The following is a 27,776-nucleotide window of genomic DNA, read 5'->3' as shown; positions in this document are numbered from 1 at the left end:
TAAGAAATAGTGTAAGGGATTATAAGGGAAAAGATAGAAAATGAGTGGGAAAAATCAGAGAGGGTGACAAAACATGAGAGACTCCTAACTCTGGGAAACGAACAAGGGGTAGTGGAAAGGGAGATGGGTGGGGGACGGGCACTGAGGGGGGCACTTGACATGATGAGCACTGAGTGTTATACTATATGTTGGCAAATCGAACTCCAATAAAAACAAATAAAAAATAAAAATAAAATAAAATATGGTATAAGAAAGTGAGGACAATTTATATTTATAATTATTTAAATATACATTTAAAAAATCACTGAAAAGATTTAAAAAGATGTAGGGGATGGCAAGGAGTGGGAAGAGTATATAAAAAGAAACAAGTGAGACTTCTCAATATAAATCTTTATATGACTTTTTTTTTCTTTGGTTTTTAACATGGGGAATGTATTACTATTTAAAAATAATAATAATTTTTAGGCATTGAAAATCCTAATTTCCCTTGCAACATATTCTTTGTTTTAAGGTTGTCTAGCACTCTGCTTTGATCTACATAGAAAACATAGATATTAGATAAAATGAGAGAAACCATCACTCATTGCTGTTTCCTCATCTCTTTGTCTCCCTAATATCTGTGCTCACTGGTTTATTTTGTCGAAGTTCTTTCTTGAGCATTTTCCTTGGTTGGGATAACTGAGTGATGTATTCCCTGAGCTCTTTCTCAGTCTGAAAGAAGAATGATCTCTTGGCTGGGAATAGGATTTTTGGACGTTGGCCCCTTTGTAGATGTGGATTTCACTATTTTCCAGCTTCTACTGTGTAAAAGTGAAATCTAATACCAGTGACGTGTATTTGGTTTTGTTCCTTCTGTTTGGAAACTTGTAATATTTCCCCCTTCACCTTCAAATTCAGAAATATTATTAGGACATGCCTATGCATACATCTTTTTCAATTCTTCCAGGATCTAGTGGGCCTTTTCAATAGATAGCCTTGGATCTTTCTCAATTTCTGCATAATCCTCTATTATTCATGTTACTATTGCCTGTCTTCTATTTATTTTTTTTTATTCCTTCCAAAAATTTCTCACCTCATCCCTGGATTGAAATTCTCAAAGACTTATCTTTGCCCCCAATGATTTTTACTCATCTTCCTTAGATGGTTTGAGTTTTTTCCTCTTCATCTTCTATACCATTATTTGCATGTAAACAGTGGCTATTCTTTCAATGTATTCCATTTTTAATTGCAATTGGTGGTATTTAGTTGCAGAAAGTATTCTTATGTGGCACTTGAAACCCTAAGCTAATAGATGTTAGTGGTCTTTTTTTTCTCGCTAATATTTCCATGACACTAATGGTAGCTATATAAGAGGTGCTCATTGGATCATTGTCACATGAGTTGGTGAATCAAGTTTTGTTGTTCTTGTTGAGTTGTGTTGCTTCTTCATTGGCAACTCTGGTGTATGTTCTGATTCTAGTGCTCTTATGCTTTCAGGATGTTGGCTCAGATGTGTTTTCAAGGGAGTGCTCAGGTCTGGTTTGGGGAGCACTTCAGATTGTGGTGATATCAGAGTGACAGAAGGACAAGTGGCCTGTCCACCTCTGGGCTGCCATTTCCCCTTCACCTCAGAACCAGAAAGAGGGTTCCTTGCTTTGGTCTCCTTCAGCTTGCTCACCTTGGCTGCAGAGAGAATACAGCCTTCTCACTGGCTTCTAACTGAGAGACTAGCCACTCTTACAAGGTTGACAGAAACCTCCTCTGGGGGTTCCCAGAGCTCTGCAAGCCAAGCTCTCTCTAGGAGCCCCCACCTTCTAGCCCTCCACCTGCATCTCTGTGTGATCAAATACCTTGTTCTCACATGACCAATGAGAGGGAAGATGTGCCAGGTCTTCCCAGTGGGGTTCCTCAAAGCTTGGGCTTCAAGCGAGTCCAGCTGTCCAGCATCCCCAACACCCTTGACTCAATACGCAGGTGGACAGGAAATGGAAGTTAGTGGGAGCTGAGGGGTAAGGAGCAAAGCTCAGGTCATATTCTCCTCTGTCTCTTTATTTTATCGCTTTTTGTGTGATTTAGTTTTAGCCGATCTATTTGGATCGATTTCTGACATCTTACTTTATCGTTGGTTTTCCATTATTTTATCTTTGCCTCTGTTTTCCTCCTTTCCTTTTTTTTTTTTTTTGTGTGTGTGTGTGTGTGTGTGTGTGTGTGAGAACAGATGGATTATTCTTTAATCCTTGTTTCCTTCCTCTGGTGGGTTGGAAGTTTTAGGTTATGGCTCTTTCTTTCTTTCTTTCTTTCTTTCTTTCTTTCACTTGGTAATTATCCTTTAAACTTTATCATTTGTGTTGAATTATACATTTTTCTGTCAAATTCCAAAATTTTTCTCCTACCAAACAAGGATCTTTATAGGAGTTGTTGATTCACTGAAAATTATTTCCATCCCTCCTTGTAGTAACTGGAGTTTTGATTTGCCCAAGTATTAAATACAAAATTTGTAATTGTTACTTTTTACACCAATTGCATTCTTTGAATAAGTATTTACTAAGCACCTACCTTGCTAGACATGACACCATGTTAGACATGGATCCCAGAGTGGAGATCACAGACAGGATGCCTGCCTCTGTTAGAGCTGAGAGCTTACATTCTAGTTCTGTTACTATTCCTGGCACCCCACTCCTTCATGGGTGTCTCTGGGTGGTAAGCTCTCCTAATGTCTTTATCTGTGCAGATTTCTTTTCTTTATCCTCATTCTTGAATGACAGAGTTGAGCTAGGTTTGGGATTTTATTTTGGTGGGCACTGCTCCCTGTCCTTTCTAATGTACATCAGTTTTGCCTATCTGGACTCTTTGGTTCTCTGCCTCATGTTTCCTCCAATTAAAATGGCAAGAAGTCCATCCCATTTGTGTCCTAAGACTTAAGTGCTCCTTCCTTCCAGATGGTGTGTGTGGGCACATGTGAGGATGGAAAGGGGAGGGGACGCAGCAAAAGGCTAGGAGTAATCATAATTTTGTTGTGGTTTCCAAATTGAAGCATGGGTATATGTTGATGGGAGTAACCTTGTTGAATCACACAACTTGACTTTGTAATAGAGAGGAAAGAGAAAACTGATGAAACACCTTATGCCCCCACCACCCCAAAAGGCCAAAAGCAGAGCTGTGGCTAGCTCATATGGCACCTTTGTGAAAATCAGAAATGCCCCTTTTCCAGGTAGACACAGACCCAGGGGTAGATGGATTGGGGATAAAAGTGTTAACCAAATTTCAGTCCCCGCTCTCTTTCCAACTGGGTGCCATTGTACAGAACACCCTTCAACAATCACAACAGTCCTGGACAGAATATACAAAGAAGGGCAGGGTGGCCTCTAAACAAGGGGATGCACTGCTTCCATTGAAGCACAAGGGGAGGTCATCACCTAACATTCGCTGGAAACATGTTTGAGCTCAAACTGTAAACAACATCATAGTAACAGGAAGGATCTATGCTGTGGATTCTTGTCTTGCATCTCATCCCCTAGGTCATCGAGGAAACATCTATCCTTCAGCCAACCCTTGGAAATGTAAAGCTTCTTACCCTTTCAAAACCGCAAAAGTCTGCCCTTGAAAACTACAAGAAAAAAAACCAAACACTTTAATTTTTGTTCTCATATCAGAAGTCATAACAAAACATAGCAATTTGAATTGTACTAAAGGAAATGATGCTTTTTGTACTCCAGCAGCTAGGAGTATCACACACTAAAACCAGCCTCTAATATGGTTTATAGAATATCATGGAGGGCAGCCCCAGTGGCCCAGCGGTTTAGTGCGGCCTTCAGCCTGGGGTGTGGTCCTGGAGACCCAGGATCGGGTCCCGCGTTGGGATCCCTGCGTGGAGCCTGCTTCTCCCTCTGCCTGTGTCTCTGCCTCTCTCTCTCTCTCTCTCTCTCTCTCTCTCTCTCTCTCTCTCCCCCTGTGTCTGTCATGAATAAATAAATAAAAATCAAAAAAAGAATATTATGGAGATTGTGTCTTTGATCTTTGCTTTGTTTCATCATCTTATTGATTTATTTGTACATGAACTTAATTTCAGAAAGGATGTGAGATTTTTTTTAAATAATGTAATTAGAAGGAAATATAATCAATGAAAATAAATATAATTTTAATTGTAACTTTGTTTCCTTGCACCTGGGTGGCTGTCAGTTGAGCATCTGACTCTTGGTTTTGGCTTAGGTTGTGATCTCAGGGTCGTGGGATCAAGCCCTAGGTCAGGCTCTTTGCTGAGCAGGGAGTATGCTTGACAGTCTCTCTCCCTCTCTCTCTCTGCCCTCTCCTCTCTTTCTAAAATAAATTGAAACATCTTAAAAAAAGAATTTTATGGTATGCATATTACATATCCTCACCAAAATGTATATTCCCCTTCTCTCAATCCCAAAACTAACTTTTTAATTTATGTTAATTTGTAACATATTTAACTGTATAAGTTGCTGTAAAGTATTTTGGGAATATATGTAACTGTAAATAGGCAGAGAAATAATATTCTACATGTACGTATTTAAAACTGACTATAAATTGTATAGCAATAAGACTAGTACCATTTTCAAAGGATGTATTCAACCCTAGAAGGCAAAGGAAAAAGTCACTGTATTCTCCTTTTACATTTTTTTAAATGGAAAAAGCATTTAAATTCTAAGAGATTCCACACATAGCTCAAGTATCAAGAATCTCCACTTTATGTTACAGAAGATATTTAAAAGCAAATCACGGGATGCCTGGGTGGTTCAGCAGTTGAGCATCTGCCTTTGGCTCAGGGAGTGATCCCGGGTCCTGAGATCGAGTTCCGCATCAGGCTTCCTGCAGGGAGCCTGCTTCTCCCTCTGCCTGTGTCTCTGCCTCTCTGTGTGAGTCTCTCATGAATACATAAATAAAATCTTTAAAATAAAATAAAAGCAAATCACATACCGTTAAGACAGAGGACGATGGATAACGGAGATCTCCGCTTACAAAAAGACCCAGAGAGGTGAGGATAACTAAAAAGTGATTTGTTAGAACCATGTCCACCACGGAAAGATCTGTGTGTTCTAAGGGAAGAAATCATACCAGGGGTTAAGAAGCAAGGAAGAGATGAGCTCCCTAGCAAAGCAAAGACATTCCATCAGTAGTGACCAAGGGCTGATATACACGGGACACTGGAGATAAAGGCACAGTTAGGGTAGTTACCTTCTCCAACTTGGGAATAGATCGTATCTGTCAGGTTATACCACATGGTATCATTGTAATTCCAAAATCCAGAAAAACTGAGGCCTATGTAAATACCTAAGACAAGAAAAAAGGAAGAATAAGCCTAGCCAGCTTTACAAGGTGAGTAACCCACATCTATGGTGCTCAAAGTCCAGGGCCAGAGCCCACAACTGCCCTACTTTCCAAACCATTCTCTGCCCTACCTCAACCTGCCTTCCCTCAGTTGGGATCTCACTTCCCAGGCATTGGAAAGATGAAGTGACTTCAGGTTAGTGTAGGATTTCAGCCTAACCATCTGACTTAAATTTTAAGGATTTTGTTTTATATTGAAGGGGATCAGACTATGCCACCCCAAAATACGCCACCCTGGCTTTAGGATTACTTTGAGCCGAAGGCAACTGAGAATCAACAGACTCAGGAAGGTTTTCTGCCCTCTCCTTACCTTCCTAAAATAGGAGCATTATTTTTACTTTGGGAAATGTGCCTCCTCACCCTGGTACCAGGAAGAGAAGAGCACTCTTATCACCAGAGAGGGTAGGGGAGTCAGCGAGGAGACAAAGTTGCATAAACAGACTTTACAAAAATAGCTCTTCTCTTTCATTAGTTCTCCCACATATTTCTTAGTCACTGCCCCATAATTTATAATCCCGTGAAGCCCAAACTTCTTTCTTTTGTTAAAGTGGTACCTATGCCCCCAAGTCTAACCATTCAAGTTTCACTTCTATTTAGTTAACTCCATCTGAATGCAAATATTAATAAAAATGGTCTGCCTTTTTTTCCTGCTAATCCTCTTTTATTAGTTTAATTCACAGACCTCATTTACTGAACCTAAGAGAGTAGAGGAAGAGGGTTTTTTTTTTTCCTTTTCCAACAGTATTTTCGTCAGAAATTCCTATTTCAGAAATACAATCTTAGTCCATAATTTCAAAACTCCAAGAAGAAAATTGAAATTCCAAGAGGAAGAAACTATGTTGGATTTACTTTAACATTTGTGATTTAAGAAACAGGAAAAAAAAAAAAACATTGGCTAATGCCTCATGAGAACCTAGTAAAAGAAGAAAACAGAACACACTGCACATACCCTGACCTCACCTTTCTTTGGCCATGGCTAGGAGGGTTGAGAGTCCTTTGTTTTAAATACAGCATATTAACCTGGAGTCTAGTTGACAGGCATATCTATTGAGGGCAGTGGGGGAGCCTGCAAAGAGTTGACAATCTAACGCATATACTGTTTCCCAAAGATGAATGTAGGACCACTCATAACGTGAGATCTGTATTATCACTCTCAGATGTTTTCCGTGTAGGGAGAGATGCAGCAGGACATGCTGTTATTGTCCACTTTTTTTCAGAAGAGGAAAGCTAACAACAAGTGTTGCCTTTTTGTCTGTGGAATGAGGCACTACCCTATACACTAAGTAGGGATGACTACTGCTGCTGTCCTGTGTGATATCACATGACCAGACTCCTGCCAAGTTCAGAAATATTTACTAGGGAAGTAAGCAGTGAAATAAATGCCTTATTCTGATTAATAAATTTAGACTCAAATTAAGTTACAAGCTGCTCTAACAAACGACCACAACTGCACTGCAGGTTTACAGAAGCTGATGTAGACCATTGTGAAGAGTTTGGATATTATTGGAATGGCCAGACAGAAGCCACCAGATGTTTGAATCAGGGAAGTGATGTGATTTGGTTTATACTTGAGAAGACCACCCTGGTGGCTGTATGGAAGGTGAGTTATACTGTGGCAAAAATAGAAACAGGAAGCCCACCTAAGGGGTTATGAATTAGTCCCATGGAAAAACCAACGTTGATTTAAGATTGTAGCAGAGGGGAGAATGGTCACACTGGAGACGCGTACTGGGGGCAGCACTGCCCTGGAATGTCATGACAGGACGAGCACTCAAGAATGTTTTCTAGGTGTTAAGTTTTGAGTAACTGGATATCAATTGGGATAAGGAACACTGGAGAGAAACAGATTTCAGAGGGAAATGAATCAAGAATTCGGGATTGGACTTACTGTGCTTGAGATGCTCATTATACATCAAGAGGGAATGTAAAAGAGGCAACAGGGTAGAGGAGTTTGGTCTCCAAGGAGCAGTCAGCACCAGAAATACAGATCTGAGAATCACTGGCCTGGAGATGGCATCTCTACCATAGGACTAGGTTGCATTTCTCAGAGACACAAGTGGTTCCATAAGGAAGGAGAGTCCAGGACAAAGTCCTGAGGTCAGCAACACCTGAAGGATCACCCCAAAGAGAATCCCATCTAGAAAACTGAGGAGTGGCTGGTGCAGTAGGATAAAATTAAAGGTGAGATGGAGAAAGCCAAGAGAACAAAGTGTTTGGAAAAGAGAATGGTCAACTCTATCAGCTGCTGCCGGGAAAGAAATTAGAATGAGCATAAAGAATTGGCTGCCGGGGGGCACCTGGGCAGCTTGGTCTGTTAAGCCAAGTGATTTGGGGGTGGGGTGTAGGGGTGGGGTGGGGATGTGTTACCGGGATGGGGACCCGGCCAGTAAGGTGAAGAGCCGCCTAGAGGAAAGATGAGCGCGGTGGGGCAGGTGGGGAGCCGGTTGCTGAGCAGAGCTGGGTGGATGGAAAGGGACCGGAATGCGGGTCAGAGGAAAGGGGGTGTAGAAGGGTGTGGGTAGGATAGAATCCTAAGTGACCGGGGAAGCCTGCTGGGAGTGTCCCACAGGAGAAGGTGGGTGGCAAGTCCAGCTGGATCCCACGGGGCTCCCGGACACCTGTTCCCACCAGTAACCAGGTGGCCTTAAAGGCTGGGGACTGCGAGCAGGGAGCTAGGGCAGGTGCGTGGGTGGGGCAGGTGAGTGGGATGGGGGGTCAGGGGACTAAACGAGTGAGGGGGTGGGGCGGGTGCGTTGCTGGGGTGGCGTCAGCCGAGGGTCTCACAGAGGGCCTGCAAGTTTAGGCAGCAGCAGCTGCCCCCTGTCGGAAGTTCGGTTTTGCTTCAGTAACGGTAGAAGGCAGCTGGGGGGCTGGAGGAGCGGGCCGGGGGGGGGGGGGGGGGTGGCTGAATCTATTTCTTCTCCGCAGAGGCTGAGGCTGAGGCACATCCCCAGGTGGAGGCTGCCCTCCTGCCCTGGCGCGTGGAGAATGGCTCCTGTCCTGGGGCTCAGGGAAGCAGGAGGGCTCCCCGCCCGGCACCCGACCAGCTAGGCCAGAAGCCCAGTCTCTGTGGGGTCAGCACAGAGGAGGAAGAGACTCAGCTCCTAACTACACCAGTTCAGCACAAGCAAGCGCCCCAAACCAGAGAACACAGAACGAGCTGGCCCTTGGGAACCCAGATGTCGGGGGCGAGCTCCTTTGTCCAGGGCATGGGGGGGGGGGGGGGGGGCAAGTTCTTGCTCTTTTTAAAAATTATGTAATTCACATTGTTTCAATCTCCCATATGAATTTTGGATTGGGCTCTGCCAACTTCCACACCCAAAATACACTGTTGCCATATTTCTTGGAACTGTATTGAACTGACTGATAAATCTGGACAGAGTGAACGGCTTCACAACAGAAGTTCCCGTTCATGCACATAAAATCTTATTTATTTCAGTCTTTGTTATGACCTTTGTTAAAGTTTTATAATTCGTGTCCAATAGGCCTTACAAGTCGTTTCCTTGTTTAATCCTAGATACCTCCCAGGGTTTGTTACTTTCTGAATAGGATTCTTGAAAAATCACAATCTTTAGTTTTTGGTGGAACAGTTTTGTACATGTTGTGATTTCATTCCTCAGTTGTGTAGTGCTCCGTTTATTTGTTCTGATAGCTTGGCTACTGATTCTTTTGGATTTTGAGGGTTACAGGTATTAACTGTGAGTGATGCAATTTTGTTATTTTTTAGTTCTTTTATTTCCCTTTTCATTCATTGGGTTGGGGACTCAAAAGGTCGCCAATGACCCAGGAAAAACAACTACAATAATACAGTTAGCAGCTGAAATGCGTAAAGATGCTATGAAACACTCCAGTAGTAATCTAAAAATGCATACGTAATAAGATAATATTATGATGCCTTAGAACCTGGTACCTGTAGATGGCAGGAACAGCAGATGGATTAGAAATGCAATCAAAAAAATCTCTGAGAGGAAGTAACACTAATAGGTGGTAGGGGATACGTGAAAGTGGGACAGACAACACAGTCTCTATGGACGTGGCCAAAAGTCACAGCTGCAGGTAGACAAGGGGAAGCAGCCAAGAGTAAATTTGCAAGTGTTTTTTAAGAAACTTTTTCACTCCCTTGTGTCTACACATCTGACTTGCACTGCCAGTGAAACACCACCGTCCTGACAACACAAAACTCCACGCCGCGAGCCTACCATTATATGTTGCATTCAGGATGAAGCCGAGTAGGGCCACGTCGTTGGCGCAGGGACACTTTGCCACTTTGAGATCAACCACATATGGATACACACTCGTGATATCAACTTCTGTCATTACTGTCCCAAGATGCCACTGAAGAATAGGTTCTGCAGAAATCAAATGTAGGTGCTTAAAATGCAGCAGCAGTCTTGAAAAGGGAACAGTAATGCTCTCCTTTCAGAGTAGTTTTTTTTTTTTTTTTGGTCTGGTTTTGTTTTCCTGAGTTTTTATTTACATTCCGGTTAACACACAATATAATATTAGTTTCAGGTATAGAATTTAGTGATTTCATAGATCTTTTTTTAAAAAGATTTTATTTATTTATCCATGAGGGACACAGAGAGAGAGGCAGAGACACAGGCAGAGGGAGAAGCAGGCTTCCTGCAGGGAACCCAATATGGGACTTGATCCCAGGACCCTGGGCTCACACCCTGAGCCAAAGGCAGATGCTTAACCGCTGAGCCACCCAGCTGCCCCGTGATTTCACACTCTTGTACAACACCCAGTGTTCACCATGACACGTGCCCTCATTTGAAGGTGTTAAAAGAGCTATATAAAGAGGACAACTCCATCGTCCCCCAAAATAGTTGTCTTTTTTTTTTTAATTTTATTTATTTATGATAGTCATACAGAGAGAGAGAGAGAGAGAGGCAGAGACACAGGCAGAGGGAGAAGCAGGCTCCATGCACCGGGAGCCTGATGTGGGATTCCATCCAGGGTCTCCAGGATCGCGCCCTGGGCCAAAGGCAGGCGCTAAACCGCTGCGCCACCCAGGGATCCCCCAAAATAGTTGTCTTACCTCACCCTTCATCAGTTAAGAAATAGGATGATTCTTATTTTCCAGAATAAAAGGAATGAAGTCTAACTATCCTCCATGGGGGCCAGAAACAGTCACTATGGAAGAAGCACATGTGGGTCGAGAGACACTGCTCTGACCATCTTTGGTTGTACACCTGGCTGCAGGACCCATCCCTAGAAGTGGGGTTGCTGCATCACAGGACATTCATAATTCACAGAGCAACCTTTGCTTCCAAAGCCCACACCACACGTTTACTTGTTGTTCTCTTCTTCCAATTGCATTGAAATGGCAGCAGATATAATCAGAATAAATCCAGAATACCAGTGAAGGATAAGGAAAACCTACCATTGGTGGCCAAGGCACCAGAGGGAGTTCTGGAACAAACATGGAAGCTGGGCCAGGATTATAAGGGGAAATCATTTGGAGGAGGACACGTTCTACTATTCTTGGAGAGGCAAAGAGTTCAAACAGGATGAAGTTAAAATTTTAATGATAAGAAAATGGATTTTTTTCTCTTCTGAAAAAATGAGAAAAGGGAGTACAAAAAGCAAGCCAGGCCAATCTAACAAAATACTGTCTGAATGTCAGAAATAATCAAAGAACTTAAAAAAAAAATTTTTTTTTTTTAGAGATTTATTCATTTGAGAAAGTATGTGCATGAACGAGAGGAGGAGCAGAGCCGGGAGCCTGACCCCAGCCTCCACCCAGGACCCTGGGGTCATGACCTGAGCCAAAGGCAGAGGCCTAACTAACTGAGCCACTTGGGCGCCTTTGTCAAAGGACTTTTTCAAAGAGTGATCTAATAATCAATTCTTTAGCTGTTTGTATTTCTACAATGTAAATCTTTACCATTGTTCCCAAGTCTGCTACAAAATCCCAAAACATTAAGTGATAAATTTTTAACTTTGTGAAAAGCAAGAAATGCAGTGAAGTTTCCATCTGGGTTGACACAGTGTAGCTTAGGACAGAAAGGTACAATTTATAACCAAACTAATTCAAAGAAATTTGGGTGTGACTGCTGACTCTCCAGGGTGGAGCATGTCTGTGCAGACAATTGATAACAAGATCTCTAGAGGCTGGAAGCCTTGTATCCTGGACATGACCGCATCCAACTGGAACACCTTTTACTTACATACAATCTCCTCAGAATCATATATTATATTTTAAATGTTTTAAGAATGAGGGAGGGGCCCTTGGGTGGCTCAGGGCGTGACCCCGAGGTCCTGGGATCAAGTCCCACATTGGACTTTCCACAGGGAGCCTGCTTCTCCCTCTACCGGTGTCTCTGCCACTATCTTTGTGTCTCTCATGAATAAATAAATAAAATCTTAAAAAAAAAAAAGAAATTTAGGACTCATTCTGATACCTCTGTCTCCCTCACCCCCAGTCTACCAGGAAGCCCTATCAACTCTACTTCCAAAACCGTTTCCAAAGACAGAAACGTTAGATCTCCAACACTAATCCCCCAGCCCACACCCTCTGGACTGCCTCCCACTGGACAAGGGCAACAACCGCCAGTCAATCTTCTCTTTTTTCCCCATTCTTGCTGTTCTCCTAGGGTCAGGTCTCTGCACAGCAGCCGAAGTGATCCATTTAGAAAAATGTAAATCCAAATTTGTCACTCTCTTGCTTAAAACACTTGTTCAGCTTTTCATTAGAATAAAAACCCATACTTTTTAACCATACTCCCTGCTGGTTTCTCCAAACTTATTATAAGCCACGCTGTCATTTATTATGCTTCCACATCACTGGCCTCCTTTCAGTTCCTCAAACAGATGAATCTCATTTCTGCATCTGGAACCTTTAACAACAACCAACTTGCCAAACTCTACTACCACAGCATTTCCATACATTCTAAATAAGTGTACACTAAAATTTTAATGCAGTATGTAATATTCTGGGTACATTTTAATATGTAAGTGACTCATATTTCAATTTTTTTGAAAATGGAAATAACTATATATTGTTTTAGTACCTCAAAGTAGCTAGCACAGGACTTCAAAATGTCAGCCTCAAAAGCTTGCAGTTACTATTGAATAGATAACTCATTGTTTCTTAAAAATTTGGACACTATGACAAAATTTAAAAAGCACATTTTGCCATTTTTGTTTTTTCAGATATTTCAATTTTGGTTAAAGAAATCAAATAATATAGATATGATTGAAGAGACCTCTGTCCCCTTTGTGGCCCGATTCCCAAATTCTCCCCAAAGGCAACCATTATCATGAAATTGTAGCATCTATTTCTCATCTACATTTTTATATATTTTCTACACTATATATGTACCCATGAACAGTATATAGCTTTCTTTTATGTGTTCTCTGAATTTTAAGTAAATATTCTCCTATTCTGAAATTTGATCTTTCCTTCAATGCTTTGGTTTCTGTTCTTGATAATATATGTGGATCTATTTCCTTCATCTTAACAGAATATACTACAGGTATTTGTCTTTTCCCCTTTTAATGGACATTTACGTTGTCACTCATTTCTCCTATTACAAATAATGCTGCATGAGATTTTCCATTGACTCTTGGCACATATGCAACCTCTTCTCTAGAGCAGTTCTTAATCCTCTGTACATCAGAATCACCTGTGGGGATTTTCTCCCCCCCCCCCCCTTTTAATTACAGATGCCTGGCTCCACTCGTAGAGGTCTGATTTTAACTGGCATAGAATTGAGTGGAGACATCATTACTTTTCATAAAGCTACCCAGGAAATTCTCTCCATAAAATGTAACATTTCTTTTTTTTTTTTTTTGTAACATTTCTTTATTTTTGCTCTGCATTCCACATAGCACCAAATCAAAGTAGGAGTAAAAGAATAAAAGTTAAAAAAAAGAATAAAAGTAAAAAGGACCTAAAACTTATATTACACTGTATATTAACCACCTGGAATTTAAGTGGAAAACTTTCTTTTAAAAAGAAGGTGAAGGGGCAGCCCTGGTGGCCCAGCGGTATAGCGCGGCCTTCGGCCCAGGGTGTGATCCTGGAGACCTGGGATCAAGTCCCATGTCCAGCTCCCTGTATGGACCTTGCTTCTCCCTCTGCCTGTGTCTCTGCCTATTTCTCTCTCTCTCTCTCTCTCTCTCTCCCTGTGTTTGTCATGAATAAATAAATAAAATCTTTTTTAAAAATAATTAAATAAAAGGAAGGTGAGGAAAATAAAGATAAATACAAGATTCAGGAATGAGGATTTTTTAAAAAGTTTATATTATACTGCTACAGATGATCCAAAAAATGGACTATAAATAAGACAATTGGAAAAAGAGAGGCCTCGACAATTATTTATCACTCAGTGTTCATAACCTTAGAAACAACCAATTTTTCATGAAAAAATGTAAATGTTCTAACAAAGAATGAGCAAGAATTTTTGCTGATAGTCATCATAAAGAAGACTGTAATGCATTGAACAGTATTTTTTATAACATGTTTCTAGAAGATGCAAAAACTAACTTTATAAAGCCATTATTTATCATGACCCCGTATTGGGGTCATGAAAAAAAAACATATATTTCTATATTTCTATATCACTCTTTGTAGACCTCTATTAACAATTAACCATGTGTATTCTTTGTCATCCCTCAAGGGTAATGTTCATATCTCTCTCTCTCTCTCTCTCTCTCTCTCTCTCTTTCTCTTTCTCTCTAGGACTTAGCACAGAGTCTGGCATATATAGTAGGTTACAATGTTTGTTAAAAGAATACTATGAATTCCATTTTACTTTTATCTGTTGGCATTTACCTCGAACATTATCCAATAGTGTTCCTTCAGTAGTATAAATATTTAATCCGTGTTGTAAAGTGATCCTTACTAACCATTCTTCTACAGCTGCAATATCTGTTTGAAAATAAAAGGCAAATAATTGGCTGTTTTTTTGTATGCCAAGTTGGTGAAATTTAAGGCTATATTAATATGACCAACAATATTACTGTTAATTTCCCAATCACTTTGACTGCATTTATAAATAAGATTTCTTATGTTTTTCCTACAGATATTTTGATGGTAAATAAAATAAAAGAATTATTAAGTGGTCTTACTACAACAGTGTAAGTCCAGATAATATTTTATTTTATTTTATTAATTAATTTATGTATTTATTTTTTATGTAGGCTCCACACCCAGCATGGAGCCCAACGTGGGTCTTGAACTCATAACCCTGAGATCAAGACCTGAGCTGAGATCAAGAGTTGGACACTTAACTGACTGAGCCACCCAGTGCCCCTGGTTAATTATATTTTAGATCATCATTTTTCTCCAAGAGCTATTGTGGCTTAAGAAGCAAATGATGACACTTCATGTGAAGTGGTGTACTACTATTTTAAAGTAGACCATGTTTAATTAAAAAATATAGTGTAACTCCTAGGGCCAACACTAAAAGAGACTTAAGGTATAATTAATAATCCAATAGTGGAGATAAAATGTAATAAAACATAATTAATATGAATGACAACAGAGAAAGAAAAATAGAGAAGAGACAAATAGAAAATAGCCAGATGATAGGTTTCAATGCAACCATATCAACAATTACATTAAATGTAAGTTGTCTAAAAATACCAATTAAAAGACAGATTGCCAGATTAGATGTAGAACTCAAGACTAAACTATATGCTATTTATAAGAAAGAAACTCTCCCTAACATAAAGGCATTGGTGGGTTAAAAGTAAAAAAAAAAAAAATCAGTGGGGCCTGGGGAAGCCATGGGTAGTGAACTCAGACTGAGAGCTCTTGTGACGGGGCCAAGGCTGAGGCTGAAATCAGGGCACACTCATGAAAAGCTGCCTGCCCCAAAGGCCTTGGGTGCACAGGCCTTCACATACACCCAGGCATCCATGCGGTTCTGTACACTACTGCAGGGAGCATATGCCTCTTCCAGTGGCTCTGAAGCAGCTGGTACTCGAGTAGATTAAGTGATCTTTGTGCTTCTCCATGTCCCTATTTTCCATCAAGCAACTTCTGGACTTTGGAAAAGATAATGGTGTGAGAAAACATTCTATAGGTTTTCTTTTTTTTTTAATTTTTATTATTTATGACAGTCACAGAGAGAGAGAGAGAGGGGCAGAGAGAGAAGCAGGCTCCATGCATCGAGAGCCCGACGTGGGATTCGATCCCGGGTCTCCAGGATCGCGCCCTGGGCCAAAGGCAGGCGCCAAACCGCTGCGCCACCCAGGGATCCCTATAGGTTTTCTATAAAAGGAGCTTCTCATGTGACTGCCTAACCCAAAAAGAGAAGTCAACCTTCTGATGTATGACTTAACTGGCCTTCGGTGGGATGAGTTCAAAGTTGGTCTGTGCAATGAGAAAATGCTCCACATCACTTGCCATCAGGGAAATACACATCAAAACCACAATGAGATACCACCTCACACCAGTGAGAATGGGGAAAATTAACAAGGCAGGAAACCACAAATGTTGGAGAGGATGCGGAGAAAAGGGAACCCTCTTAACACTGTTGGTGGGAATGTGAACTGGTGCAGCCACTCTGGAAAACTGTGTGGAGGTTCCTCAAAGAGTTAAAAATAGACCTGCCCTACGACCCAGCAATTGCACTGTTGGGAATTTATCCCAAAGATTCAGATGCAATGAAACGCCGGGACACCTGCACCCCGATGTTTCTAGCAGGAATGTCCACAATAGCCAAACTGTGGAAGGAGCCTCGGTCTCCATCGAAAGATGAATGGACAAAGAAGATGTGGTTTATGTATACAATGGAATATTCCTCAGCCATTAGAAACGACAAATACCCACCATTTGCTTCAACGTGGATGGAACTGGAGGGTATTATGCTGAGTGAAATAAGTCAATGGGAGAAGGACAAACATTACATGTTCTTATTCATTTGGGGAATATAAAAAATAGTGAAAGGGAATAAAGGGGAAAGGAGAAAAAATGAGTGGGAAATATCAGAAAGGGAGACAGAACATGAGAGACTCCTAACTCTGGGAAATGAACTAGGGGTGGTGGAAGGGGAGGAGGGTGGGGGGTGGGGGTGACTGGGTGGTGGGCACTGAGGGGGACACTTGACGGGATGAGCACTGGGTGTTATTCTGTATGTTGGCAAATTGAACACCAATAAAAAATAAATTTATTATTAAAAAAAACAAAGTTGGTCTGTGCATAACTCTCTTTGACTTTTAAAATACAAAGAACCCTGAGGATCCACAGGTCTTGGATAACCCTCTGCAAGTTCTGATTAAAGTCAGAAGTGGTGTGGTTCCTATGATGATACATGGAGTGACCGAATGTAAGGAAAAGCATGGATTTAATCCTTTATTAACAGTAACATCCAATTATTTTCTGGATTGGCTTTCTATCAAGTGCATCGCTTTCCACCTGCATATTAACCAGCACACACTTCTGCTTGGTGGTAATACTAGTCCTGCTCATCCGAGGCACACAGGAAATACGAATCCCATCTGCAAAGTGGGATTGTATCCAATGTAGTGAAAGAGGTACATGAAGCAGCCAAGAAGCTGTGCCAAACCAGGCTAGCCAGTAGTTTGGAATAGTTCAAGAACTATAAATTGAAGAAGAGTTTAGTGGCAAAACTCCAAACAAACCTCATCAGGCAGTTGATACACCATCACACCTTGTTCACATGCTGTTCAAGAGCTCAGTGAGAACAGAGCTGCATTAAGAGTCATACAAAACCGGGATATCTCACTGTTAAAAACCCTAGTTACTTTGGGTAAAGAAGGCTCGTCCATTAGGTAAGTGGCCAAGGTGATGGTGTCCCACTCTGAAAAACAGCACTGTCCCTACTTCCATGCCTGAATGTTGATTTCATCTAGATCAGCCAGTTGTTTTCCATGGAGTCCTTCCTACAGCCCCAGCAACTCCATGAAACTAGTAACCAGAGTACTTTTTCAGAGTATCTTGCTGCAGTGTGGCTAGTGCCCAACATAGAAGAGCACAGAGCCTCCATCTCTTGTGTCCTCACTCCTGCTGCCTCATTCTTACAGGGTTGAAGGTCCCCAATCTTAACAGCATTTTGAACTTCTTCCCCATTCCTGACACAGCAGATACCTCTCACTGCTCTTTGTAACCACCAGCCAACACTTGTCTCAACCTACCAATCAGCGCCAGAGGCATCTGGAAGTTAAAGACATCAACTGAGTCTGCCTTGATAATTCAATTCCAGGGTCCTTTGCTCCTCACAGGCATCTCTCCTGCACTCATGGATTTATTATTTTTATTTTTATTTTTCAAGTGCCCTCCTTTTTAAAATTTATTTATTTTATTGGACTTCAATTTGCCAACATATAGCATATCACCGAGTGCTCATCCCATCAAGTGCCCCCCTCAGTGCCCATCACTCAGTCACCACATCCCCCCGCCCACCTCCCTTTCCACTACCCCTTGTTCCTTTCCCAGAGTTAGGAGTCTCTCATGTTTTGTCACCCTCTCTGATATGTCCCACTCATTTTCTCTCCTTTCCCATTTATTCTCTTTCACTATTTTTTATAGTCCCCAAATGAATGAGACCATATAATGTTTGTCCTTCTCCAATTGACTTATTTCACTCCGCATAATACCCTCCAGTTCCATCCACATCGAAGCAAATGGTGGGTATTTGTCATTTCTAATGGCTCAGTAATATTCCATTGTATACATACTCATGGATTTAAATTCCTGCTTTCCTCCATCTGACTACCTTCTCAACAGGAGGCATCTCGAATTATATTTTCAATGGGTACTTCTGTGTCAGATCTTATTTACTGATGCCTTGGCTTTATTTTAAAATTCATTTGTGTAAAATAAGTAAATAAATAAATAAACAAACAAACAAACAGATAAATAAATAAATATTTCATTTGTGTACTTCCCCTCTGTTGGTTAATGTGCTCTAAAGGCTGTCTTGGGGAGAAAAAAAAAAGCAAGAGGATGAAAGAAGACACGTTATGCAAACACTAATTCACAGCTGTAGTGGCTGTATCAATATTTGACAAAGCAGATTTCAGATCAAGATAATATCAGGAATAAAGAGGGCCAATGCATAAGGTAAAGGGATCAATTCCCTAGAAAGATGTGACAGCCCTATACGTGTACATGCTTAACAAGAGGTTCAAAAGACATGAATCAAAGGCTGATAAAACCTGAAAGAGATATTTTAAAAATCCACAATTATAGTGGGATATTATCAATACTCCTCTGTCAGTGATTGATAAAAAATAGTAAGAATGTAGAAAAGCTGAACACTATCAACCAACTGAGCTAATCAACATTGCTAGGATACTCCAGCTGAGAGGAGCAGAATAAATACTTTTTTTTTTCAAGTGCACATGGTAGATTCACCAAACAGGCTGTACAAAACAACAAATTATCATATGAGATATATTATCAGAACACAGAATTAATCTAGAAAAATTGATAACAAAGCTATCTGGAAAAATCCCCAAATATGTGGACAGCTTACAAAATACTTCTAAATAACCACAGGTCAAAAAGAAAGTAGCATGGAGAATTAGAATATATTTTGAATTGAGAGGAAATTTAAACACACCAAATCAAAGTTTATGAGATGCAGATAAAGCAGGGCTAGAGAGAAATATATAGCAGTAAAATATTTATATTGGATTAAAGAAATAAATCAATTATCTGAAGCCAGAGATGAAAGACAGCAATGGCTTTATACAGAGTCAAATTGTAAACACTTCGGGCTTTGTGGGCCATATGGCCTCTGTCACAGTGCTTCAACTCCACCAAGGTAGTACAAAAGCAGCCACAGCAAACACACAAATGAACATGCCTGTGTCCCAGTAAAACTCTGTTTACAAAAACAGGCTGCAGACCAAAAGCATTGTTTGCCGGCCCCTAATCTAAAGGTTCCAAATTTAAGAAACTAGGGGAAAAAGCAGTAAGCTGAACCAAAAGTAAGTAGGATAATCTAAAGGTCAAGGAAATGAAGCACAGGAAAACTATTCACAATCAATGAAATCAAAAGATACTTCTTTGGAAGGCTCTATAAAACGGATGAACTTATCAGGAAAAAAGGTACAAGTAAGTCGTCTTAGAGATGAAATGGGGAACGTCACTGCAGACTCTATATTCTAAGGGTAATACGAGAATATCACAAATGGCTCTTGTGCCGTAAATTCAAAACTGTAGATGAAATGGAAAAGTTCCTTGATAGATGCAAGCTGCCAAAACACACTTAAGAAAAAAAAAATAGAAAACATGAATATGCCCATAACTATTAAGGAAACCAAATTTGGGGTTAAAAAGCTTTCTCACAAAGAAAACTCCAAGCCTGGATGTTTTCACTGGCCTGGAGAAGCCCACCAAACATTTAATGAAAGCTGATACTCTAAAATTTTTTCTGTAACAGAGGAGGGACTCTTCCTCATATTTATCTATTCATGTATTTGTCTATTTCTCTTTTTAGAAATCAGCTTTGGTTTCAGTGTCACTTAGTTCTAAAAACCTGTGTACTTACCTTTCCTTCCCACCCGGTTTCCCTGAAAGACAGGATTTCAAAAACCACAACAAACAAACATGCAGCACTGTGGGATTCCAGGCAGTGACCACCTGCATTTCATTTTGGCAATTACACCAGGACTCCATTCCAAAGAAACCTCTGTGCAAAGTGCCATATCGCCTAGAAAGAGGCGATTGTTTTTCAATCTTGAAATCACCCTCTTGAAAAGCAGACCCAGAAACCCTGGCTTTCAGAAGTTAGTCATAATATCTTCATCATTCCAGCAATTACACAATTAAGAGCGCCCGGAGTGAATTAATTTAACAGAGATTCAAGACAGGGCGAAATTTCTCATAACATTCCCTGTGCTTCTGTTGAATGTTCTGGCTCCCTCTTCCATGAGAATCTTCACCCTTAAAGTTCTGGGGATGACCCCAGCTGCACCGAATTGCCAAGCAGAGCCCATCTGGATGGCGGGGGTGTGGTGTGAGGGGATTTGGACACAGAGCCTCTTGCTGGTCCCAGCAACAATGAACTTGTTCATTATTCATAGATACTGTCCAATAAAGAGCATGACTCAAAACTAAAAAGCTAACCTTTCTGCCCAGATCCCTGGATGAAATGTGTTTTTTTATTTTTTAATAAATTAATTTTTATTGGTGTGAAAATGATTTTTAAAAATCTATATAATTTGGTGCACCCAGGCGGCAGAGTTGGCTAACAGAGGGGAACTCTTGTTTTGGCTCAGGACATGATGTCAGGACTGTGGGATAGCCCCAGGATAGGCTCTGCTCTCAGGGTGGAGCCTGTTTGGGACACTTTCTCCCTCTCCCTTCATAGCCCCCGCACCCTGCTCACATATGGCTCTATCTCTCCCTCCCTCTAAAATAAGTAAAATTTTTTAATAATAAATTTATTTTTTAATGGTGTTCAATTTGCCAACATACAAATTAACACCCAGTGCTCATTCCGTCAAGTGCCCCCTCAGTGCCCGTCACTAATTACCCCCAACCCCCGCCCTCCTCCCCTTCCACCACCCCTAGTTCGTTTCCCAGACTCAGGAGTCTTCATGTTCTGTCTCCCTTCCTGATATTTCCCACACATTTCTCCTCCCTTCCCTTCTATTCCCTTTTGCTGTTATTTATATTCCCCAAATGAATAAGAACATAAAATGTTTGTCCTTCTCCGATTGACTTACTTCACTCAGCATAATACCCTCCAGTTCCATCCTCGTTGAAGCAAATGGTGGGTATTTGTCATTTCTAATGGCTGAGTAATATTCCATTGTATACATAGACCACTTCTTCTTTATCCATTCATCTTTCGATGGACACCGAGGCTCCTTCCACAGTTTGGCTATTGTGGACATTCCTGCTAGAAACATTGGGGTGCAGGTGTCCCGGCGTTTCACTGCATCTGAATCTTTGGGGTAAGTCCCCAACAGTGCAATTGATGGGTGGTAGGGCAGATCTATTTTTAACTCTTTGAGGAGCCTCCACACCGTTTTCCAGAGTGGCTGCACCAGTTCACATTCCCACCAACAGTGTAAGAGGGTTCCCTTTTCTCCGCATCCTCTCCAACATTTGTGGTTTCCTGTCTTGTTAATTTTCCCCATTCTCACTGGTGTGAGGTGGTATCTCATTGTGGTTTGGATTTGTATTTCCCTGATGGCAAGTGATGCAGAGCAACACATGTGCGTGTTGGCCATGTCTATGTCTTCCTCTCTGAGATTTCTCTTCATGTCTTTTGGCCATTTCATGATGGGATTGTTTGTTTCTTTGGTGTTGAGTTTAATAAGTTCTTTATAGATTTTGGAAACTAGCCCTTTACCTGATACGTCATTTGCAAATATCTTCTCCCATTCTGTACGTTGTCTTTGAGTTTTGTTGACTGTATCCTTTGCTGTGCAAAAGCTTCTTATCTTGATGAATTCCCAATAGTTCATTTTTGCTTTTGTTTCTTTTGCCTTCATGGATGTATCTTGCAAGAAGTTACTGTGGCCAAGTTCAAAAAGGGTGTTGCCTGTGTCTCCTCTAGGATTTTGATGGACTCTTGTCTCACATTTAGATCTTTCATCCATTTTGAGTTTCTTTGTGTATGGTGAAAGAGAGTGGTCTAGTTGCATTCTTCTGCATGTGGATGTCCAATTTTCCTAGCACCATTTATTGAAGAGACTGTCTTTCTTCCAATGGATAGTCTTTCCTCCTTTATCGAATATTAGTTGACCATAAAGTTGAGGGTCCACTTCTGGGTTCTCTATTCTGTTCCACTGATCTATGTGTCTGTTTTTTGTGCCAGTACCACACTGTCTTGATGACCACAGCTTTGTAGTACAACCTGAAATCTGGCATTGTGATGCCCCCAGCTATGGTTTTCTTCTTCAATATTCCCCTGGCTATTCGGGGTCTTTTCTGATTCCACACAAATCTTAAAATAATTTGTTCTAACTCTCTGAAGAAAGTCCATGGTTATTTGATAGGGATTGCATTAAACGTGTAAATTGCCCTGGGTAACATTGACATTTTCACAATATTAATTCTGCCAATCCATGAGCACGGAATATTTTTGCATCTCTTTGTGTCTTCCTCAATTTCTTTCAGAAGTGTTCTATAGTTTTTAGGGTATAGATCCTTTACCTCTTTGGTTAGGTTTATTCCTAGGTATCTTATGCTTTTGGGTGCATTGTAAATGGGATTGACTCCTTAATTTCTCTTTCTTCACTCTCATTGTTAGTGTATAGAAATGCCATTGATTTTTTATCCTGCCATGCTACCACATTGCTGTATGAGGTATAGCAATCTTGGGGTGGAGGCTTTTGGGTTTTCTATGTAGAATATCATGTCAATGGCAAAGAGGGAGAGTTTGACTTCTTCTTTGCCAATTTGAGTGCCCTTAATGTCTTTAGGTTGTCTGATTGCTGAGGCGAGGACTTCCAGAACTATGTGAACAGCAGTGGTGAGAGTGGACATCCCTGTCTTGTTCCTGATCTTAGTGGAAAGGCTCCCAGAGCTTCCCCATTGAGAATGATATTTGCTGTGGGCTTTGCGTAGATGGCTTTTAAGATGTTGAGGAAAGTTCCCTCTATCCCTACACTCTGAAGTGTTTTGATCAGGAACGGATGCTGTATTTTGTCAAATGCTTTCTCTGCATAATGAGACAATCATATGGTTCTTGGTTTTTCTCTTGCTGATATGATGAATCACATTGATTGTTTAATGAGTGTTGCACCAGTCTCGTGTCCCGGGGATAAATCCTACTTGGTCATGGTGAATAATTTTCTTAATGTGTCGTTAGATCCTATTGGCTAGTATCTTGTTGAGAATTTTTGCGTCCATGTTCATCAGGGATATTGGTCTGTAATTCTCCTTTTTGGTGGGGTCTTTGTCTCGTTTCGGAATTAAGGTGATGCTGGCCTCATAGAACGAATTTGGAAGTACTCCATCTCTTTCTATCTTTCCAAACAGCTTTAGTAGAATAGGTATGATTTCTTCTTTAAACGTTTGATAGAATTCCCCTGGGAAGCCATCTGGCCCTGGACTCTTGTGTCTTGGGAGGTTTTTGATGACTGCTTCAATATCCTCCGTGGTTATTGGCCTGTTCAGGTTTTCTATTTCTTCCTGCTCCAGTTTTGGTAGTTTGTGGCTTTCCAGGAATGCGTCCATTTCTTCTAGATTGCCTAATTTATTGGCGTAGAGCTGTTCATAATATGATTTTAAAATTGTTTGTATTTCCTTGGTGTTGGTAGTGATCTCTCCTTTCTCATTCATGATTTTATTAATTTGAGTCTTCTCTCTCTTCTTTTTAATAAGGCTGGCTAACGGTTTATCTATCTTATTAATTCTTTCAAAGAACCAACTCCTGGTTCTGTTGATCTGTTCCACAGTTCTTTTGGTCTCGATATCATTGAGTTCTGCTCGAATTTTAATTAACTCTCTTCTTCTGCTGGGCGTGGGGTCCATTTGCTGTTTTTTCTCTAGCTCCTTTATGTGTAAGGTTAGCTCTTGTATTTGAGTTCTTTCCCATTTTTGAATGGATGCTTGTATTGCGATGTATTTCCCCCTCAGGACTGCTTTTGCTGCATCCCAAAGATTTGAACGGTTGTATCTTCATTCTCATTAGTTTCCATGAATCTTTTTAATTCTTCCTTAATTTCCTGGTTGACCTTTTCATCTTTGAGCAGGATGGTCCTTAACCTCCACGTGTTTGAGGTCCTTCCAAACTTCTTGTTGTGATTTAGTTCTAATTTCAAGGCATTATGGTCTGAGAATATACAGGGGACTGTCCCAATCTTTTGGTATCGGTTCAGACCCGATTTTTGACCCAGTATGTGGTCTATTCTGGAGAAAGTTCCATGTGCACTTGAGAAGAATGTGTATTCAGTTGAGTTTGGATGTAAAGTTCTGTAGATATCTGTGAAATCCATCTGGTCCAGTGTATCATTTAAAGCTCTCGTTTCTTTGGATATGTTGTGCTTAGAAGACCTATCGAGGGTAGAAAGAGCTAGATTGAAGTCACCAAGTATAAGTGTATTATTATCTAAGTATTTCTTCAGTTTGGTTATTAATTGGTTTAAATGCTTGGCAGCTCCCACATTCGGGGCATATATATTGAGGATTGTTAAGTCCTCTTGTTGGATAGATCCTTTGAGTATGAGATAGTGTCCCTCTTCATCTCTCATTATAGTCTTCGGGATAAATTTTACTTTATCTTATATAAGGATGGCTACCCCTGCTTTCTTTTGAGGACCATTTGAATGGTAAATGGTTCTCCAATCTTTTATTTTCAGGTTGTAGGTGTCCTTCTGTCTAAAATGAGTCTCTTGTAGACAGCAAATAGATGGGTCCTGCTTTTTTATCCAGTCTGAAACCCTGCGCCTTTTGATGGGGTCATTAAGCCCGTTCATGTTCAGAGTTACTATTGACAGATATGAGTTTAGTGTCATCATGATATCTATTTAGTCCTTGTTTTTGTGGATTGTTCCATTGGACTTCTTCTTAAAGGGGAATTTTAAGAGTCCCCCTTAAAATTTCTGGCAGAGCTGGTTTGGAGGTCACATATTCTTTCAGTTCCTGCCTGTCTTGGAAGCTTTTTATCTCTCCTTCCATTCTGAATGAGAGCCTTGCTGGATAAAGTATTCTTGGTTGCATGTTCTTCTCATTTAGGACCCTGAATATGGCCTGCCAGGTCTCTGTGGAGAGGTCGGCTGTTACCCTAATACTCCTCCCCATAAAAGTCAGGGACTTTTTTTCTCTTGCTGCTTTAAGGATCTTCTCCTTATCTTTGGAATTTGCAAGCTTCACTATTAAATGTCGAGGTGTTGAACGGTTTTTATTGATTTTAGGGGGGGATCTCTCTATTTCCTGGATCTGAATGCCTCTTTCCCTTCCCAGATTAGGAAAGTTTTCAACTAGGATTTGTTCAAATACATATTCTGGCCCTCTGTCCCTTTCGGTGCCCTAGGGAACCCCAATTAAATGTAGGTTTTTCTTCCTCAGGCTGTCGTTTATTTCCCTTAATCTATCCTCAGGGTCTCTTAATTGTCTGTCTCTTTTTTCCTCAGTTTCCCTCTTTGCCATCAACTTGTCTTCTATGTCACTCACTCGTTCTTCCACCTCGTTAAGCCTCGTTGTTAGGACTTCTAGTTTGGATTGCATCTCATTCAATTGATTTTTAATTTCTGCCTGATTGGCTCTAAATTCTGCAGTCATGAAGTCTCTTGAGTCCTTTATGCTTTTTTCTAGAGCCACCAGTCGCTGTATAATAGTGCTTCTGAATTGGCTTTCTGACATTGAATTGTAATCCAGATTTTGTAACTCTGTGGGAGAGAGGACTGTTTCTGATTCTTTCTTTTGAGGTGAGATTTTCCTTCTAGTCATTTTGCTCAGTGCAGAGTGGCCAAAACAAGTTGTATTGGGAAAAGGAAAAAAAGAGAGAGAGAGAAGGAAAGAAAAGAGAAAAAGAAAAAAGAGAAAGAAGAAAAAAAGGGAAAAAATAGAAGAAAAAGAGAAAGAAAAAGAAAGGTGGAAAAAAAGGGGTGGGGGAAGCAATCAGAAATCAAAAAGAAAAAAACACAAAACAAAACAGAAAACAAAAACAAAAAACACGGGGGAGTATCTTCTGATTCTGTATACTTTAAGTCCCTTGACTTCCCCTGGAACTGGTCCGTCTCACTGGTCTTCTGGGGGAGAGGCCTGCTGTGCTGATTCTCAGGTGTTAGCACTTGGGGGAGCTGCTCTGCCCCTGCCTGGTGCAGGGCTCAGTGGGGGTTGTTCACCCCGTGAGGCCCCAGGAGGAACAACCCCAGTGGCGGGGGCCAGCTCTGCAGCCCTGGAGTCAGCTCCCGCAGTAGCTCCGGGGCTCTCCGCCTGCAGGGCCTGGGGGCTCCGGGGCGGGGCCGCTGATCTGCTCAGCTCGGGGCAGGAGCGTCCTTGCTGTCCTGGGCCCTCCCGGCCTCTGCCTGTCCCGGGGGAGGCGGGATCCTGGGCTGTGTCCCGGCGCCCTGTGCCCCGGGGCCTGCGCTGTTGGATTTGTGCTCCCGCCGCACAGCCCCCTCCGCTGGAGCCGCCGCCCGAGCCCCTCCGAGCTGCTCGGGGACCCGCAGTGCCTGCTGCAGCCCTTCAGGGAGCTCGGCGCACTCTCCTGGGCGCAGGTGCCTGTTAGTGTCCCAGGGAGCCGAGGGCATCCCCGCCCTCCTGGGTTCTGCTCTAACTCCCTGCGGGCCCCTTTCCGCCCGGGAAGGTTGGTGCAGCTCCTGCTTCTCCGGGACGGGGCTCTCCTGTCCTGGGGACACTCGCCCCGGCCTCAGCCTGGCTCCTCGCGGGCCCCTCCCCCTTGGAGGCCTTTTGTTTCTTTATTTCTTTTTCCCCGTCTTCCTACCTTGATAGAAGCCCGAACTCTTCTCACTATAGCGTTCCAGCTGGTCTCTCCTTAAATCTCAGGCCGAATTCGTAGATTTTCAGGATGATTTGAAGGTTATCTAGGTAATTTGGTGGGGACAGGTGACTTGGGGACCCTACTCTTCCGCCGTCTTGCCCCTCCAAGTAAAATATTTTTTTAGAACCTGTATAATTTGACCCCAAAGGATGGATATTAAAAATAAACCAAGAAATATTCAGAAACAAGTTTCTAGTGAAAGCTTGACTTCCAGTTGAATAAAATGATTTAGACATGTTCTTTTATCTGTGGGGAATGCAGTGTTATCACAGCCTCTTATTTAAGCCTTCCTGAAACTCCTTAACTAGACAGCATTTTAATTCAGAGACCAAAGTGAAAATAACCTTTGAGAAAAAAAAGAAAGAAAGAAAGAAAAGCAACATGGCTGGGAAACTGTGCGCATCTTGAGGAACAATCTCTCCCCCTTCCCCTTGCCCCCACAAGCTTGGGCTTTCTGGGAAGATTAGTGGCTCCCTAGTCAAAAACATTCTCAAAGTCATCAGGAATGGAGGGATGCAGACCTGGCATCTGGGCAGGTGTGTTCCTAGTACCATATCTGTGGCTCAAGAGCCAAACAGCTGGATCCTGCAGGACATCATGAAGACATTCCCCAGGGTGATGAAGATTCTAAAAAACCTGAAGCTCAGTAAGAACTCCTAGATGTTATCACCTGTGCTGGCCTACCTGGACTCCTCCCTAAATCCCTGCATGACCTTTTGCAGCTTAACGTTGAGCACCACCCTGGCTCTTCATCAGCAAGGATGGAACAGCAGAGCAAATCATTTTATAACAATAGCATTACTGGATACCAAAACAAGATAAAGACCTTGGGAGAAAATTAAACTCCAGGCTAATAACCACAAGAACCTACCAGCCAAATGAGTTCAACAATATATAAAAAGGATACTACATCATAACCAAGAGTTGTTTATCCTAGGATTGCAGGACTAGCTCAAAATTCAAAAAGGAATCAATGAAATCCACCATATCAACAGACTAAAGAAGACAATCCTTATTTTCTCAACAGATGCAGAAAGAGCATTTCACAAATTTCAACAC

At 41.5% G+C, this 27,776-nt stretch overlaps 1 protein-coding gene across 1 annotated transcript in view; it reads right to left on the bottom strand.

Moving 5' to 3' along the window:
* CATSPERB (cation channel sperm associated auxiliary subunit beta) overlaps positions 1-27,776 on the bottom strand; it is a 148,583-nt gene that overhangs the window by 107,107 nt on the left and 13,700 nt on the right. The window contains exons 5-9 of the mRNA XM_041760294.1: positions 14,111-14,206; positions 9,528-9,677; positions 5,176-5,271; positions 4,918-5,036; positions 3,554-3,586 (exon numbers count right to left, since the gene is read on the bottom strand). Coding sequence (XP_041616228.1) covers positions 3,554-3,586; positions 4,918-5,036; positions 5,176-5,271; positions 9,528-9,677; positions 14,111-14,206 — 494 coding nt within the window. The remainder of the gene's footprint in view (positions 1-3,553; positions 3,587-4,917; positions 5,037-5,175; positions 5,272-9,527; positions 9,678-14,110; positions 14,207-27,776) is intronic.

This window comes from Vulpes lagopus, chromosome 6, assembly GCF_018345385.1.
Source record: "Vulpes lagopus strain Blue_001 chromosome 6, ASM1834538v1, whole genome shotgun sequence".
Lineage (NCBI taxonomy): Eukaryota > Metazoa > Chordata > Mammalia > Carnivora > Canidae > Vulpes > Vulpes lagopus.
The sequence above is the reverse complement of the archived record's forward strand: the minus strand, read 5'-3'. Positions and strand labels throughout refer to the sequence as shown.